The sequence below is a fragment of the Agelaius phoeniceus genome, chromosome 6, assembly GCF_051311805.1.
Source record: "Agelaius phoeniceus isolate bAgePho1 chromosome 6, bAgePho1.hap1, whole genome shotgun sequence".
Classification (NCBI taxonomy): domain Eukaryota; kingdom Metazoa; phylum Chordata; class Aves; order Passeriformes; family Icteridae; genus Agelaius; species Agelaius phoeniceus.
Window position 1 is genome coordinate 31,232,143 of NC_135270.1, and position 17,861 is coordinate 31,250,003.

At 42.2% G+C, this 17,861-nt stretch overlaps 1 protein-coding gene across 1 annotated transcript in view; it reads left to right on the forward strand.

Annotated features, from left to right (window-relative positions):
• Nucleotides 1-17,861, forward strand: part of ARG2 (arginase 2) — a 20,999-nt gene continuing 3,138 nt past the window's right edge. Inside the window, exons 1-4 of the mRNA XM_054634577.2 lie at nucleotides 1-209; nucleotides 346-418; nucleotides 13,441-13,618; nucleotides 14,420-14,579. Coding sequence (XP_054490552.1) covers nucleotides 93-209; nucleotides 346-418; nucleotides 13,441-13,618; nucleotides 14,420-14,579 — 528 coding nt within the window. The 5' untranslated portion in view covers nucleotides 1-92. The remainder of the gene's footprint in view (nucleotides 210-345; nucleotides 419-13,440; nucleotides 13,619-14,419; nucleotides 14,580-17,861) is intronic.

Sequence of the window (17,861 nt, forward strand, 5' to 3'; positions counted from 1 at the left end):
GGCGCGCGGGGGGCGGCGCGGAGCGCTGAAGAGAGCGGGGCGCGGGCGGCGCGCGGCAGCAGCAGAAGCAGCAGCATCAGCATCGCCCCGCCATGGCCTTGCGCGGGCCCCTCGCCCGCCTGCTCCGCGCCCAGCCCCTCACCGCACTCCCGCTGCGCCGCCGGGCGCACTCCGTGGCGCTGGTGGGAGCCCCGCTCTCCAGGGGCCAGGTGGGCATCGCGGGGGGCGCCCGGTGCCGCTGGGTGCCGCGTCGCCCTGCTATCCCAGCTCTCCCTCCCCGACGGGGCTCGCGTACCTGGCTACGGGCAGCGCTGTCTGACGCGTTCCCCTCTCTTTGTCTCGCAGAAACGGCGAGGAGTGGACCACGGCCCCGCTACCCTCCGCGCCGCGGGGCTGGTGGAGCGGCTGGCCGGGCTCGGTGAGCACTGCGCGGCGGGCGGGCGGGCGGACGGGCGGGGGTGGCTGCAGGGCTGCCCGCATCGCCCCCTCGCCTGTCGGGGCAGCGTGACTCAGCCGCTCCCTGCGGCGGGGACAGACGGCTCCTGCCTCCCGGGACTCACGGAGCGCACCGTGCCCCGGCGATGCCCGCAGCCTTGCGGAGGTGCCGGCAGGGAGAGGCTCGTCGCATTTCGCACGGGAGGAGCCGCACGGGGCCCTGCGGGGGTCCCGGAACAAAGAGCGGCCGGTGGTCCCGGCTGCCCGGAACAGCGGGACGCGCAGCGAGCGCCGCACCGGCACACGGAGCGTGTGCTTGCTGCTCCCGTGCTGACTCCGGGAGAGCCGGGGAAGCGAGAGGCTCTTTGCAGCTCTGTGTGCGCCTATGGCATCCAGACAAGTGACTGTGATCCTCGGCATATCACACACTGTGGGCTTTGCCTTTTCTTTTTTATTCCCTTCTGTGTTTTTTACCAGGTTGTTCCTAAAAGATTCGTATGCTTCTAGGTGATGAAATTCAGAATTTTCTGGAGAAGTCCTCGGTTTTATGTATGAGGTCTCGTGTGAAGTCTTTGAAAACGCTTGCAAATACCACCCTGTGAACAGGCTGTTTCTGGTCTTTTTGTGCAAGCAAATCCATGCACTTAATTGTGATTCAGCTTCTCACATCTATTACTTCTACAAGCTGAGACCTGCAGAAAGCTGTACCACAGTTACAAGAAACAGGACACAAGGGATAGAAACTTGTAAAGCTGAACTGCGTCTTGGAGAATCTTTAATCTAAAGAATGTTACTGCAAATGGTGTGATGAGGATGGATTGCAGGGATGGACACAGAAAGAACCAGTATCTGCTCCCTGGGTGGTTAGTGTCAGTGAGGATTAGATGCATAGAGAGATAATTGCCTAATAATCCTCTAGCAATTTTATTCTGAATTTAAGAACTCTTCAAAACAGAAACAATTGCTCTGTGCAGCCCTGTAGGCATATCCTGCATATCTTATGATTCACAAGCTGAAAAGTCCCAGTTGGCAGCCAAATGAGTAGATACTCTTTTTCTTGCTTGTTTTGTGCAAAGTAGAGACACTTGCCATCATTGGCAATACTTAAATTCTAGTGAGCAAGCGCTATAACTTCAGCAAATGTGCAAGAGGACATCTAAAAGAGCTTTCTACTGGAATAGTTACTGAGCCTAAAGTTTATTTCAAACTAACAAATTGCTAGGCTTGAAAGGAGCATGCTCTTCTAAATAAGCCCATAGGCAGCAGATTATTTTGTATCAATGACAGAATTTTATACTGGAAGGCTTGGAGTTCTCTTTCAAGTGGTTCAGAGCTAATGTTTCCAGTTTGTAAGAATTCTTTGATGAAAACTCCAAACCCACAAAACCCAACAAAATTTAAAATTAGAAGAAGCCCTCTCATTTGCCTGACACAAGCTCACTTCAATAGGAGCTTGTAGAAGGTAGAAAGAAAGGGAAATTTGAGCCCTTTCTGGATTCAGCATCAAAATGTTATGGGGAAAGAAATGAAGAGATGAAGCCAGCTAAACTAAATTAAACAAATACTTTGACTGCTTAGTTTCTTATGGGTTGTTTACTCATCAATCAGTTATGCACATGGAGCTATCTTCTTGCTGTTCCCTTACAATTTTTAGAGGCTCTTCCTTCTGCAGTTGCAGTTTCCTATTGCTGGCGTGTTCTTCCACTGGGGTGGGGTTGGTTTGTTTTTTAGGGTGGTGTTGATGTCTATTGCTGCTTAAATCTCTGCAGCCCTTTTAAGAACAGGTTCTGCTGTGAGGGCCCATCCTGCAACGATGACAGTCACCAGCATGCACAGAGGAGTGGTTTGCAGTGCAAAGACAATCTGCTTGAGGGGAGGGTGCTGGATGGAGGAGGATGCTGCCATGTAGCCTTTTGTACTGTACACATTTGTTGTTCATGGAAACTTAACAAATTATTGTTTTTATATGTGGCCTGCTTATTTTTCTTCTCTGGGATGCCAGGATAGCTTTGGCTGCAGTACTGTTGTAATAGTGCCATTATTTGGAGTCCTGTGGTATGCTGAACTGGCAGTAAAACTTTAGCTGCTTTCTCTGTCTAACACTATGAATTTTCTGCTCATACTTTTAAGAAGACCACAGTATGAATGGAGCCACAGTATAATTCTAATTATTAATTTGGACAGTCTATTTATCTGTTTTATTATAGGAGTTAATAATTTTGATGGATTCTTGATTGTTTTCCAGTAACAGGCAAACTGTATTGCAGCAGACTAGGTTTCTCCTTTAAAAATAAATATCATTTGTCTAAGACACAGGGCTTCTTCATCTGTAGTGGATAGTTCTGAGCATTTGTGACCACAGGGTCTGTGTATGTGAGTGCATATAGAAACTGTTTGTTACTTGTCCCCATTCCCTGCTTGGATATGAAAAAATGCTATAAACTTGATTTTCGTTGTCATTACCAGTTTGAAACCAAGTATGAAATGTGGAATGATGCTTCCCAGTACAAGAGTGAGGCTAGATTCTGGGCCATCTAAAGAAGCACAGATGGGGGAAAGAAGCAGTATTCCTCTGCATTAACAGTAACTCTGGAAATTGCTCTCACTGTCTTTCATGTGGAAGAGACTTCTGGTGATTAGACTCTTCTCTTTGCCTGAAATGTTAAAGTTTATTTATTTAAAGTTTTGATTTATTAATTTTCCATTTGTAATTCAAGTTCAACTCAACCTGTATAAAATGAAGGTGCTCTTGAGGGTTCTCCAAAAGGCAGCATTTGGGTAGTAAGAGGCATATACTATGTTTGTTGCTTTGAATAAGAAGCAGCCACATGGCTCTTCACATGTTTTTCTGCCTTATTTAGTGACTTCTGTTGATAGTGCTCCAGCCATATCAGAAAGAGTGAGAACACTAAACTTTTGTTTCCACTTTTTCCATTGTTTTCCGCTTTCACTGTCTGGTGCATTTGGGGGGTGGGGGTGGTGGAATTTTATTGTTCCTTTGACCCTATCCTAATTTTTGTTCTTTCATAGTCCTATTGCATGTTCTGAGCTGCTATTCCAATTTCAATTTTTTGGGGGGAATCCCTCCCTTGACAGATTCTGTGGCCATACTTACATGGTATAGTAACTTCTTGGCTGCCTCAGTCAATGACTGCCTGTGAACTGCTTGTTTATGCTTAGGCTGAAATCCGAGGAGGGAGCACAGAGGCAGATGTTGTTGCTAGTCTGTACCAGACTGTCAGAGGTGAATCTGAGCCACCAATCTGACTTTTTTCCCCTTGTCAGGAGCAGAGAGATCACAGTTACCTGTTGGTACTAGCTCAAGGGGTACTCAGAGTTACTGTAGCAGGAGTCCCAAGCCAAAAGCAGTGGGTGTGCAAGTCTAGCAGGAGTAAATTAAAGTATAATTTACTCTGCCTGTGGGGATTTTTATTCACCTTGGAGATGTTTGTCTTTTGGCTTTGCTTCCTCTCCTAAGGGAAACTAAAATATTATCAGTTTAAAGGACATGTTGCCAAAGAAGTAAAAGTGCCATGTGAAAAGAGACCCCCACAGCTCCTTGGCATGGGAGAGAAAAGGGTGTAAAGCATGTAGGTCTATGTATTGCTCTAACAGTAAACAGAAATGGGTGCAATATGTGGAGGCTTTTGGACTTTTTTTGGCCAGGAGTGGGGGAGATAGGTGGCAGATACATTAGCTACTGAAGGTGGAAAGTATGAAGTTTTTTAAAGTGAGAATTTCTTGGGCCTCTCCTGTTTGCTGCAGATTAGGCAGAGAATCTGAGCAAACTTCAATCCAGAGTTTTGCCTAATCCTTTTACTTGAGAAGAGAAAGGCCTTACTCAGTGTTATACTTAATAGAGAGCTACTGTTTCTTTCTGTAGCCTTTGAGGTGACTTAGAGCATCTGTGCTGCTGCTGGCACAGGAACAACTTTAGTGTAAGATTTCTTCCCAAGTATTCATTCTTGTGTGTTGACTGTTGTTGATTGCTGAATTAAATTTTTTTGGTCTTTATTTAGAACTGCATGCAGCTGGGTTGCTGAGCTTAGTCAGGCTTGGATTTGGGTTAGTGTAGGATTGATTAGCAAAGTTTGGATCTGAGTTGCTGGCTTGACAAGTTGGTGAACTGCAGAGACATGTGGCTTACACACAGAGGGGAACTGCACGTGTCAGAGAGAATGAGCATCATATCACCATTCTTCTGTTGGACTGGAAAAATTCTTCAGTCATAGGTTTCATGAGGTCAGTGCAGTGACTCAGAAAGGAGTAACCTCCTGTAAAAGAGGAGTGGAGCTGTTAATCCCCGTGTCTCTGGAGTTACACTACTGCTTTGCCCAAAACCATTGGACTCCTGTTGACATCTGCTGCCATAAATAGCAATTCAACTTTGCTTCTTCACCAAGACAGCTCATATCACTCTTAATAAATCATGAGGCAGCTGCTTCTACATATCTCCTTTTTTTTTTTTTGTCCACCTAAATCATCTTCAGTAAAGAGTTTAGAAGGAAGATAAACAGTTTTTTAGTTATGCACCAATTATGCATAAATATGTATAGGTGCTGGGATTCAGCTGATTTGGACTGGCAAGAGTTGCAGCTGCATTGTTGGGAACATAATGTTCATCAGTCCATCCAGTAAATGTGTTTAAAAAGTTACCTGGATCCCTGAAGAATTTGACAAACTGTACCATTCTGCTTGCCCTGTATTTGGACTGAAATTGGATTTACATGTTAGAAACAAGATCTGTCAGGAATGGATTCTTGGATTCTAGCTTTGTTTTGCACTAGCTTTTACCTCAGTTGTTTCTCTTTAAAACTCAGTATTTTAAACTTGTAAAGACATTAGTACAGCCAGTCAAATATCTCTAATCTCTAGAATTCCAATAAACTCTAAATTTGTTGTACGGATAACATCAAGATCTGGCTTTTTTTGAGTTATGTTTTCTGCTGTTGATGAAGTGGGAGACAGGCAAAATTCTAAATAACTGCTGGCATTTAAGCAGCATGTTATTTAGTTAAATCTCTGCATTGTTGAGGTAAGAAATGCTACTGTTCATCTATTTTTATTTCTGATCACATCTGGTACTAGTATTGTCAAAGCTAAGTATTCATGTGCTAGGAACATCCTCAGGACCAAAAATCAGTTTGGATATAACATAAAGAGGTCAGACTAACAGCTTCTTCCCTACAAAGCAGGAATAGGAATGCATTTTTTTAATCCAGGAACACCCTCTCCCCCTCCTTTTCCCCTGAAACTAAATGAGTAAATGGCAGTCCTCTTTCCTTTCCCTTAGACACAAGCATGCCCAAACAGTTCTGTTTAATAATATCAGTACAACATACTTATGTAGTACTGCAACTTATTTCTGGAACCAGACTTAATTACCTCTTTTTATTTATACAGAGATAAAGATCCATGGGACTCTGCTCTTTGGTTTACCTCTCAAATGTGGATTAGCCATGATTGGTTACCTTCAAAGACCAGTGGTTTGTCAAAAAGCAAAGCACAGCCAAAGGGGCTGATTGTAACTTGCATTTACAGTGAGTGTTTGAAATGATGCCACTTGTCAGAATGCATCAAGGGCAGGTGCTGCTCCAGTCTGTGAGGGAAGGCAGGCAGGACCTGGCTCTGATGAGCTGGCAGGCAGAAGGAGCCCTGCTGGGGTTTTGGAGGAGAGCTGCTTTGAGGAGGCCTCCACTTACGCAGTTTTTAGGTTGCATCTTCCCAGCAGACCTCATTGGCTGTCTTGCCTTGAGCAGGGGAGGCTGAGCTCCCCTGGGGGGTGTGCTCTGCTGTGCACAGCTCTGCTCAGCAGCTGCAGTTTATCCTTTTGAGTGCTGTACCTTCGATATTTGCATGAGTACAGGTAGCCTTGGAAGCCAGGAGAAAAATGCCAACACTGAAAATAGAGTCAGAGCAGTCCTTGCAGTCAGTTGGTTCTGATATTCCCTTCCCTTCCCCGTGCTGATGGAGCACACAGTCTGCTTTGGAATGAAAAGGTTTGTGTCAGCCCTCCATCAATTGAATGTTTGTTTTTGTGTCTCCCATTTGGCTGGTGCATATTCAAGGTTGCACTCTATGAAATTGGCTTTAAAAGCATCTTTGTGAATTTGGGGTAAATGTCACTTGGAGTTAACTATAATTGTTCTGTGTGTCAGCTTAGTTTAAATACCTTTAAAAATAAAGCTAGGCTGGTGAAGATCAGAAAAACCTGAATTATTTCTTCCTGATCTTTAAATAAAGGGAGACTAGGGTGAGGGACCAATGAACAGAGCTCTTGGGGGTTTTATATTTTTTTTATTTATAGTGATACCCTTCATCCTAGATATTTTCATATTATAAAATTAGTTTTAATACATGACTTAGCTGAATTTCTGCACCTATATAATTCTCTTTGGATTGGAGTACATTTAGATTACATTCTGGTTTAATTTTTTTTACTATTAATTCTGTTGAAGGAGTGGAGTTACTGGGGGGATACACAAAGGGAGATGACGGAGGGAAAATTAGGTAATGAGTTGGATTTTGATCTGCTTTACAGTACACATGATCTATTACTGCTTTCTCATTTGAAACTTTGATCATGTGTCTTGTTGTGGACTCACAAGACCAAGAGACCTATGGCAGGTGTATGCTTATGTGAATATGGTATGGAGGACTCGTGTTGGATGAAAGGTGGTAATTTCTATTATAACACCACCTGCTGAAAAGCAGGGGATGAAGCACTGAAGTTAAATACAAAAAAAAAAACCAAAAAAACCCCAAAAACCCACAGACCAACAACCCACCAGATTTCATTTGTATATGAAGAAGTGGTCAGATATTAGTTTCTCCCAGCTGGTTAAGAGGGAGGAAGAGGATTTCAGTAATCTCTAATATATTTTACTGTCCCTTCCTCTCAAGTGTTACCTGCCTGGGTTAAGGAATGTAATATAACTGTTTACTTTTGTAACAATCTAAAGCACAAGGTGCCTATTGTTGAGGAAAGCTCTTTTGGCATTGTGATCCTCGTGGCTGTAAGGACCTCATTGTGGTGTTGTTGGAGCTGTGCCTGGGTTAAGCTTATTTGAAGGGAATTAGAACATGTGCAAGGTTTGGTGGTGCTGTGGCACATGCTATAGCTGCACCCTTCTCTCTGATGCAAGCCACAGTGCAAATGTTTCCCAACACCTCAGACTGACGTTTTTGAAGACCTTTCAAGGTCAACTGCATTGAATTTCATCAGAGATTAAAGTTATAAGCCATTTTCAAAGGGAAATTAGGTGGCTGCTTGATTTGGGGTTGGAAAAATAATTTTTGGCTCTCTTTGTGCAAGGGACATCTTGACTACAGGCTTGGGGCAGCAGTTGGAATTGGGTCTGCTTGTTGCTTCTGTAGGAGATGAACCTTTTTTAATATTTACAGCTACAGAAACTTTGTCTTAAACCAGACCTTTCAAAATTTCAAATAAAAGGATGGGAATTGCTCATACAAGAACTTGCCTTTTAGGAAATGAAATTTTAGAGCTGAGAGGTATCTGTTGGGCCATCAACTGTGTATCCAACCTATATATACCTATGCCTCTTCTAGCAGGTATCTGTTCAGTTTAAAGAGAAGTAGATGCTGTGTAATGAAGTTCCTAGCAAGCAGGCTATGACTAAATTAGGCTGCAGAAGTCTGTCTCTTGCAGTGGGAACCTTGCTAGCCTAATTTCCTATTCATGTAAAACAAAAGCATGCACTTTGTTTGTGTAGTTGTAATACACACACATCCTGGATAATTCTGGAGGGTTAAAACTGCCTTAAAAAAAAAAAAAGCTTTAGAATGCATTGGTCATAATGAATTGAATAATTTGTTTGCTGTTGTGTAACACTTTGACAGTGTCTCTGAGAAAGGATTACAAAGTCCCCACCATAAACCAATGGGTTTATACTGAAAAGAAGGATGGTAACCTGGTTTCATTCATGTGAAGTAAAATGTTAAGTTTGCCTATAAACATTGTTCATAATAGTCATTGCATCCTAAAAGGCCTTTATGTGTTTGTGGTGGTTTAGTAAATGGTGCTACAGCTGAGAAAACAGTTTGCAGGAGTGATGCTTGCATGTGAGCAACTTTGTATATAACATAGTATGAAAGAAGGTCTAGTAACTGTAGAGTTTCCAGATTCCTTTGACAGTAGTTCATCCAGGAGAGGATTTACTTTTCCCACTAATTTAGATTTTGGGGGTTTTTTTAAGTCCAGTTAACAAATGCCCAGTGTAAACCAGCAGTGTTGGGAGATCAGTCCTATCCCATGTTCCTTGTGCTTTTGTTCCAGTTCCCATCTGCTGGCTTGCAGAGCTGTTCTATTTATGTGAATGTGCCATGGGGCAATGTCAGCAAACAGCCTGGGTCTGCAGAGCTGAATCTCCTACTGTCAAGTTTGCTGCTTCTGTTGCTGGTGCAATTTCCTAGTAGAGGAGGATGGGGGGAGGCTTTCTGTGCTGCTGCCCAGATGTTTTCCAATGAAATGCCACCTGACATGAGCTGCCTGTTTTTACAGAGGACAATTCTCTAAATCTGTGCAGGGAAATTACTGTGGTAACTGCTGGCTACTGTCTGTATTTTGCTTATGATAGGAAGTGAACTTCAGACGTGTCATACAGCTTGCTGAAAGATGTGTTATGTCCCCAGTGAAAGATTATAAAATCATTCACTAATGGCAAAATAACTGACTTGAGCATGCCTGATACATCAACAGCTTATTTGAAAAGGCATGCAAGGAAGCTTTTTCAGGTATACACTTAATTTGTTGGGGTTTCTTTGTTTGGTGGTGTAAGGTTGTGTTTGTTTGTTTGTTTGTTTTTCTTTTTGGTTGGTTGATGTTTTGGGGTTTTTTTGGTTTTGGGTTTTTTTTTTTTTTTTTTGGTGAGTTTTTTTTTCTGTGTGTGATTTTTTTTTTTCTTTTTTTAAAGTTTTTTATTTGAAGCCTAAGGCTCCTAAGTAGAAATAATGAAGATTTGTTCTACCTGATACAAGTAAGGTTCTGGCTGTGCAGGCTGGATAAATGACAGCTTACTGCAGGTTGAATGCCTGTATGATCTTTCCCTAACCTGTTCTGATCAAAAGAAATTAACCTGGGAATGACCTCTGTGCAAACTATTTCAAGCTAATGTATTAATTTTTTGGCTGAAATGTGGCCCCAGCAGCCCTGATGACAGAGGGGGCATTGAAGCTCTGTGGGTTGCACTCCTGAGCTGGTTGTGCTTTGTGACAGGCTGCTGTGCATGTGCAGTGTGAGTTATGTAACTGCGCTGTGTGCTCCTGCTCAGATTGACACCTTTATCTCCCTTGTATCTCTTCCAAGCTTCTGTAACACAAATAGATTACTCAGACCTGCTTTTTTGTTTACCTCATTTCAAGAAGGGATCTCTGCTAGAACCAGGGTGTTGGTGGAGCTGACTTGTATGTATTTGGTTGCTATAAATTTCCTGCACTGTTGATAATTGACTAATGAATCAGACATAATATATTTTTCATTTGAAAGTAATTTCTGGTAGGGCTTGAAAGTGTGAACTAAAGACTTTTGATCACATTTAGTTTTATGTTCTTTCATTACTAGCAAAATGTTTGTGCTGCTTCCTCCTTAAGTTCTGTATGGTACTTATGGTATGTTCCCATTTAAAAGAACTTTAATCCTGGCTAGACCTGACCTGCTTCACTGACAAATGGTGTGGATGCTGTGCTTTCTAATGAATGTAAGGAAGCTGGCTTTCCTATCTGCCCATAGCGTTTTCTGCCTTTCAGAACTTGAATCTACTGCCTTTTAAAAGGCTCTATATATTCTTCATGTTGACTTTCGGTGCTGATTTAAAAAGCTGTTTTGTTTTTAAGTATTAGTATCTGTATAAAACAAAGAGTGTCCCAGCTACCAAAGAAGTTAAATGGATATTGCTTGGTGAGGTAGATTGAAAAATCTTTCACTAATGGCCAAATAACAGCAAAATCCCCCAGACTGCACAGCAGTACAGCATGTCTATCCATGAGCAATTTCTGTGCACAAATAATGTAGTTGAGGGAGCTTTGATTTAAGAAATAAACTTAAATCTATGTGCAAGCAGGCAGATGAAATGGAAAACAATTCAGATCTTTAAGTTTTAGACTAATAGCTGAGATTCTAAATAGAAGCTATGTCAAATTATTGAAGTAGTTACTGATTTATTGAACTGTTTTTCTTTTTTCAGCATCATTAAGACAAATGTGCGTGTTGATTTAATCTCTAGTAGCTGGTCATTTGAAAAACTGTGTGTACACATGGACTTCCCACACTTTGGGATACATGGCATATCTAAGTACTGTGAATTTCGTTCTCTGTGCACTGTCTATTCACTAAGCTTTCCCTTTGCCCTAAGGTCATTAAATCCCAGTTTTCAAAACACAAGGCACCCTTAAAAGAAATAATAGTAAGAGAAGATATTAATGCTTGAGTATTGGATTAGCATGTACTTCTGAGATTAATCAGATAGCTGGCTGAAAACATTCCTTATCACCTTGGGAAACCTGAGCTGTCCTCTGCAAGCACTTAAGTGCAGTGGGCCTAGAGACAAGGGATGCACAAAGCTGAGAAAATAAACTGCTTCAAGGTTCATGAACCTTAACTGAACTTTAGAAGGTGGTAACAAAAACTGAAGACATCTATCATCTTTAACAGATATCAGGCTTTTCTATAAAAACAATTAGAGGGAATTATGAGTACCGTGTGCTCAAAAAGTGGCCAAGATTCCAGAATTCTGCAATAACACAAAAATAATAACACAAAAGTGTTAAGCTATATAAACCTGATGTGATCCTGAGAAACAAATGGGGTCTTTTATTCAGAAGCTGAACCAAGTCTTTTTGCCCTACCATGGGATCTTGGAGGTGGGCAGGGTAAAGCAGAAACTACTAAACACTTGCTACTTCTCTCAACACACTTGCTCAAATCTGCGGCCTGCCTAGAGCATAACCTGGAGAATTTTAACTGATTCCTTCAAGGAATCAGTCAGTGAAAGGAATGATGGCATAGTTGGATCTTTGTTTTATACTGGTCTGAAGTTGGAGCTTTGTGATAGCATTAAAGGAAGTTGTTTTTCATCCTTTAATGGGTAAAAATACTGCCATGTGCTTGTATGTCCTGTAGGAGAGAACAAAACCTAAGCTGTATAATTTCTTCCATCACACTGTAAAATGTGTTGTCCTGCAATGTGTAACTTACTGCACATGGCTCCCAACTGCAGATTTATTTCACACACGTCAGAGGTATTGGATCAAAGGCATTATTGCCTTGTACAAGAGTCTCTCCAAAAGGCCTTGATACCCATTGAAGTCTTACTTCCAAAACTTGTCTCCCAGGCATGCTCAAGTACTTTCATCAAACTTTGAAATACTGAAATGTGTAGCAGTGTGCACATGTGGGAGAAATAGCCTTGCAGGATGACACAAATTAAAAAAACAGCTTGTAACATTTTCTGAACATCTTGGAACTCACTTTTTTCTGCTTCTGCACAGCACTAGAATAAACAGGGGGTAGAAAATGTAGTGGTCACAGAGATCAGATAGCAGATTCAAATCTGAACAAAATGGGCTCAAAATTCCAGAGCCTTCATCCTGTTGCTTAATTAGGTATTGTCCATGGGAGGAAAAAAAAAGCAGTTGGGTACCTGTGCTGCCTTCTGAAAAGCTGGCAGTAGTATGTCATGGTCCTGCTTACTGTTTTAAGTCACTGCAGAGAATGTGTTATCTCAGAGTTGCTGGGACATCTATGCAATCTTTCCTCGAACAGCTGTGCTCAGCTGACATGTTCATTTGCAAATATCCCAATATCTGCCCACCTCTGTCCCTGCTCTAAAATGTATGCTTGCCTACTTCCCAGCACAAAATCTGCACAAGTGACTCAATAAAATGTCCTTTGTTCATCTCACCAGTTAGAACTCCTTTTCAAGTATAAAGAAGTCATGTATTTCTTAAGTAAGCTTTTATGCAATATCCACCGAGCAAATTCACAGAGCCAGCTTCCTAGACATTTGACTAATGGCTTACTGGAAATTAAGCAGGAACCTAGAGCCCCAAGGCTGTTTCTTCATGTTGACTTGCCTTAAATTTTTCAAATTGCCCCATTAAGCACAAGATGGCTAAAGGCCAAATGTCACCTCTGGCCTGGATGCTTTGAACTGCAAACAGCCTAGTGTTTCTGAGGAGTGAAGGGGACAGGCATGATTGGTATTCAGGGTGGTCTTATTAAGCCACTGTTCCTGTAGCTGTAAATACCTTGGGGCCTTTACTGCCCTCATCAGAGCCTGCAGTGAGAGGCCTGTCTTAAACTGAGAGTCTCTGAGAGGAAAGGCCGAGTTTTACACCCAGAATGTTCTCCGGTTCAACAGCCAATCAGGCTGTAACTGACAATGAAAGGATCTCAAAGAGTTTGGGGATCAAAGTCCCAGACTTAAAATGCCTTCTAGAATATCTTGTGACAGGTTCTCCTAATAAAGCTCTACTGGATCCCCAATGGAGTTGCCTGGAAGTACTGTAAGAAAATTATATTATTTGTTACTTGGCAGTTTTGTGCCAGGAGTTTTGGGGACCTTGAAAATGTAAAATAACTGTAGCTATAGTTAGTGAAATGTGTAATCCTTGGAATCTTTAAGCAATTGAGCTTATTTGAGGCTGTCTACAGTCTGTCTAAATGAGAAGGAAGATGGTAATGCAGACGATAATTTTTCATGTTAGAATTTATAATGAAATAATTTTTAAAAAACCCAAACCTTTTCTAAGTTACTTTTTATGATTCGCATAGCTCATTGCTAAATTTAAACTGTCTTAAGCTTAAGCTGATAATGTTGTCTTAAACTTTCTAATTTGTAATGCTGTGACAGTTGCATCCCATGCAAATAGTCAAATGGATGCATTCCTTTCCCACTGTTCCTTTCATACGTGCCCAACTGATTTTGAGCATTTCTCTGGGAAGGCATTTAAATAAGTCACTCTCTCCTTTTGTTGCTGTGTTCCCAGGATGCCAAGTGCACGACTTTGGAGATTTGAATTTCACTCAAGTTCCCAATGATGAGCTGTACAACAACCTGGTTTTGTACCCGCGGTCAGTGGGCTTGGCCACCCAGATGCTGGCTGATGCAGTGAGCAGAGCAGTAGCTGCTGGACACAGATGTGTGACTTTGGGAGGTGATCACAGGTGAGCTGACCTAAAAACAGTTAGTGGTTCATGCTGCAGGTCAACACTTGGAGTACAAGAATTTAATTTAAAAAACAAGGGGACTTGGGGAACAGCTCCTTGGTCATTTCTTGGCAATACCTTAGGGATGGGCTTTTAGGGTGGAACATAGAAGACAGCTAAAAGAACCTGACCTTCTCAGACAGTGCTGCTTAGTTCCAGACTGGTCTGTGATCAGTTGTGTAGACACACAACTGAGGTTTTCCTCTTTGGGAAAGTTTGTGTCATCAGGTTCCTTCAGAGGAACTGCTCAGTTTCTTTATTGCGCAATGTTTAGTGACGGGTCTCTTTTGCCCATCATGTCTTAGGATAGGTTTGTAATACCTACACACAGACAATTTTGCAATAGATCTTACAACATGAATCTTTTTCCTCTTTTTCACTAACCTTTGGTCTGAGAATTGGTTGAATATGGTAGGGCATGTAAGAAGGAATTGTGGGGGAAGGTGTCATGAGTAGAATAAAAAAAGGCTAGATTTTCTGGAGCATTTGTACCTAGAGCAGGCGAAGATTAAGTGTGTGGGAAGAGAGACAGCAGAGAGCTGTGGCTCATCTGTTACTGTAGCCCTGTAGTTACTTGGCCTCCTGGAATCCCAGCAGTGGCATGCCATGCAGTTTGTATGGGATGCTCCCTTTATTGTCACAGATGTCTGATGTGTGAAAATGTAACAACACGGCTGACTGAAGCTCAGACTCCCCTTTGTCCTTGTAGTTGTTCTGAAGGAGAAATGGTGACTAAAGACTTTGTTACTGTACTTCCAGCCTGGCACTTGGTTCTGTCAGTGGCCATGCACGGCAGCACCCACACCTCGGGGTGATCTGGGTGGATGCACATGCTGACATCAACACACCTCTCACAACTCAGTCTGGGAGCCTCCATGGACAGCCTCTCTCATTTCTCCTAAGGGACCTTCAAGATAAAGTGAGTATCCTGGTTGTAGTTATCCTACATGGCAACCTCAAACATTGCTTACCTTTGCTGATGTGAGGTTCTTTCTTACCTGCTGCAAATGCAGATCTTTTCTATCAGAATACAAGGAAAAATATGTATTACTCTGTGTGTACACATGCACGTACACACACACCTAAATACAGGTGCCACAAACACATGTAAACGCAGATACAGACACGCTTAGAGACACCAATGAGAAAAAGCTTTTCTTTGTGTTTGCACCCTCATGGGCTGCACAGTGAGCTGTACACAGCAGCTGACTCTGGTGCTGCTCCTGAGTCACTGAGGGCGTTGTTGCTGAGGCTGAGCAGGAACCTCCCCTGAGCCCAGCCTGTGAGAGCCCAGCTGAGCTCACATCCAGGACCAGCTGGTTCCTGCATACCTCACATGCTGCTTCTGCTTGGTTTGGCTCTTCCATGTTTTGACAACCTTGGGGGCTGACAGGGGCTGTTCCTCTATGATCTCTCCTAACTGGCTGCTCTGGTGTTGGCTCCACTGTAAATATTAGAAATCAAACCAGCTGGAACTGCTTGCAGTGAGCTTTTAAAAAGAGAGCCTTTTTCTTGGAAAGAGGTCAGATTATCAAAAAGAGCCATTTCCTGGGGCACATGGAATGTGAATGGCTTGTTTTTGCTGCTGTCAAGATGCTGAATAGTAGGTTGGCCTAAGGCTGAAGTACCCTGCTGGCTTAGCTGTGTGCTGTGGCAGGGACCTGCAGCACCTGTGCAGTAGAACTCTGATACAACAATCTTCTTCTGCTGCAGCTTAGGCTGGAGAGAGAGAGCAGGATCAGCAACTGCATCTTGAGAATGGATGCTGGAGCTGCAGAAAACCTGACTGCATTATTTTGGCACTCTGCATTGCTAGTATCTGCTCCTAATTTTCTCATTTCTCTGACAAATTTGGGGTGCTGTGTTGCTGGAAGTATACTTTCCAAGCAAGAACAAGCATGTTTAAATCTGTATGGCTACTGAAGATACCACTGCATCAGTTCCTGTTCAGCATGGCAATACTGCAGTCATCTCATAAAGTTCTGCTTTTTCATCTGCAAATTGTTTTGAATTATTTCCATCCATAAGTCAATGGAGTCATCTGGTGCTTTTACATACTTTACTCTTTCTAGTCATTCTTATGTGCTCTCTACGAATGTGTTGGAATTCCCAATGTAATGCAAAACTAATGGGGCTTTTTGGAACACCCCCTGCACATGAAAAGGTTAATATAAAAGGTTACTGTATTTCTACTTTTTTTGCCCATAAGTTAGAGGGGGAGATATTTTTTTCCTTTTTGGCACCTGTACACACTTGTGAGATGTGTGGAGATAATGGAGATAAGAAGAGAAAAAGAGAAAATCTTATGAATTTTAAAGCTCACTTAAGGTGAACAGTTTATGGCTTGGTGGAAACAGAACAAAACTAAAGTTCTGTAATAGCTGGGGAAGGACCAGATACTGGTCTGCTGGGTTCCAATTCTTGAGCAGCATAGAAAAGCAGTAATTTTTTACAATTATTGGGATTTTTTGACCTGCTAAAAGAATACCTGTAAGCTTTCTGGGGTCAGTGGGGGAGCAGGCCTTTCTTGCAAGCAGCAATAGTGAAGAAAGAATAAGATTAGGCTATGCTTAGTGGCAAGCTGCTCAGGCATGGTGCTGGTTATGGGATGTTGTCACAAGCCCACCTCAACTGCAGCAGTCCGGGTGCCTCTGCGGAAGCAGCTCAGACAAGGTCTGGCTGTGCAGGTGCACAAACAGGTGTCTGCATTCACTCAGGGGGGCTTTCTGCATGTGTACTCATTCAGGGGGGCTTTCTTATGTTTAGACGGAGGAAAACTAACACCAGTCCTGCTGGTACCACGAGGCTTCTACAACTGTGAATTTTTGAACAGCTCTTTAGCAGTAGGAGAATGTGCCTTTGACAATGATTTGTCTGGCTAATACCCCTCTGACTCTCTGGAGCAAACCATCATGTGTGCAGAACTGCATATGGCTCACCCTCTTACTCTCATCCAATACAGCACCTGAGTCGATAATGGGACTAAAAAAATTATCATCCTCCTTTCCTGACTGCTTCAGGGCTCCTGGAACCATGCAAACTCACAAACTGCTATTAACACCTTCCCATGAAAATGCCTGCCCCTCTGGCTTTACTATCAGCAACTCCTTTCCCATGGGAACAATACAAAGAACCTGTCAAAGGCAGTTAATACATTCAATTGTATTTTTTTACAAAGAAAGAGGCATAATTGAAATTGCAGTATTAAATCTACTGAATCATTCATACTAGGGAGTATCTGACAATGTTATGCCATTATGTCGTTAGTGTGCTCAGTTTATGATGTCGTGATGATGAATTTTGCGTAATTCATTTTTGAAACCTGAATTTATTTTTCCTAGTGGTCTCCAATTCATTTATCCCTTTTATAATCTGTGCTAATTTAACCCAATGTAATCAAATATAGCTATGGGTGTGTTCGCCTTTAAAAACATCCAATATTGTAATTAGAATAATTAGTAATTGAGAAGTCTAAGAGGGAGTCAAAACCTTCTAGCTACTTGACAGCTGTGTTGGTTGTAGCCATTTTCAGAGCTGGGAGGAGAAGAAGAGAAATCTGAGAAATTTAATTTATATCACTCTTAAAATTAGTAAGTGTCACTAACCAAAAGGTTTTATAATTCCATACCATGACTACTGAATTACCAAAGCTGAAAAACAAAGACCTCATCATAACCTTTCAGTAGCTGTACTAGACCTACTCTCTTCAATTCTGCATCGAAAGCCAGCCATGATGTGGCCCACTGTAGAGGCCCAACTTCCTGCCCTGCTTTCCCCCCCTCTTTTATTTTTTCTTTTTTTTTTTCAACTTCCCACTTTGAATTTATCCATCTTTAATACGTTTTTTGTAAGTTTGCATAACTTTGGTAGTTCTTCTAAAGAGATACAGATGCCTTGATTTTCATTCATCCACCTAAGCATAATGTCCCTGGAAAGTCACAGAGCATGATCATTAAGTGCCCTGTGTAAGTGATCTACATCTGGGTATCTATTTAGCATTCCTCCTTACACTCACTGATGCCAATTACCTATTGCTTGTGGATCCAGGCTTTTTAGTCCTCCTCCTCTTCAAACTGGAAAATGTAGAAGAGTTAAAAACTTCATCCATTGACATTCAACTCAGATAAAGTCATATCATTTTACCTCAGTTGAATATGGGAATGAAGGTAAGGACTGATTACATCAGCTAAACCATCAAGTG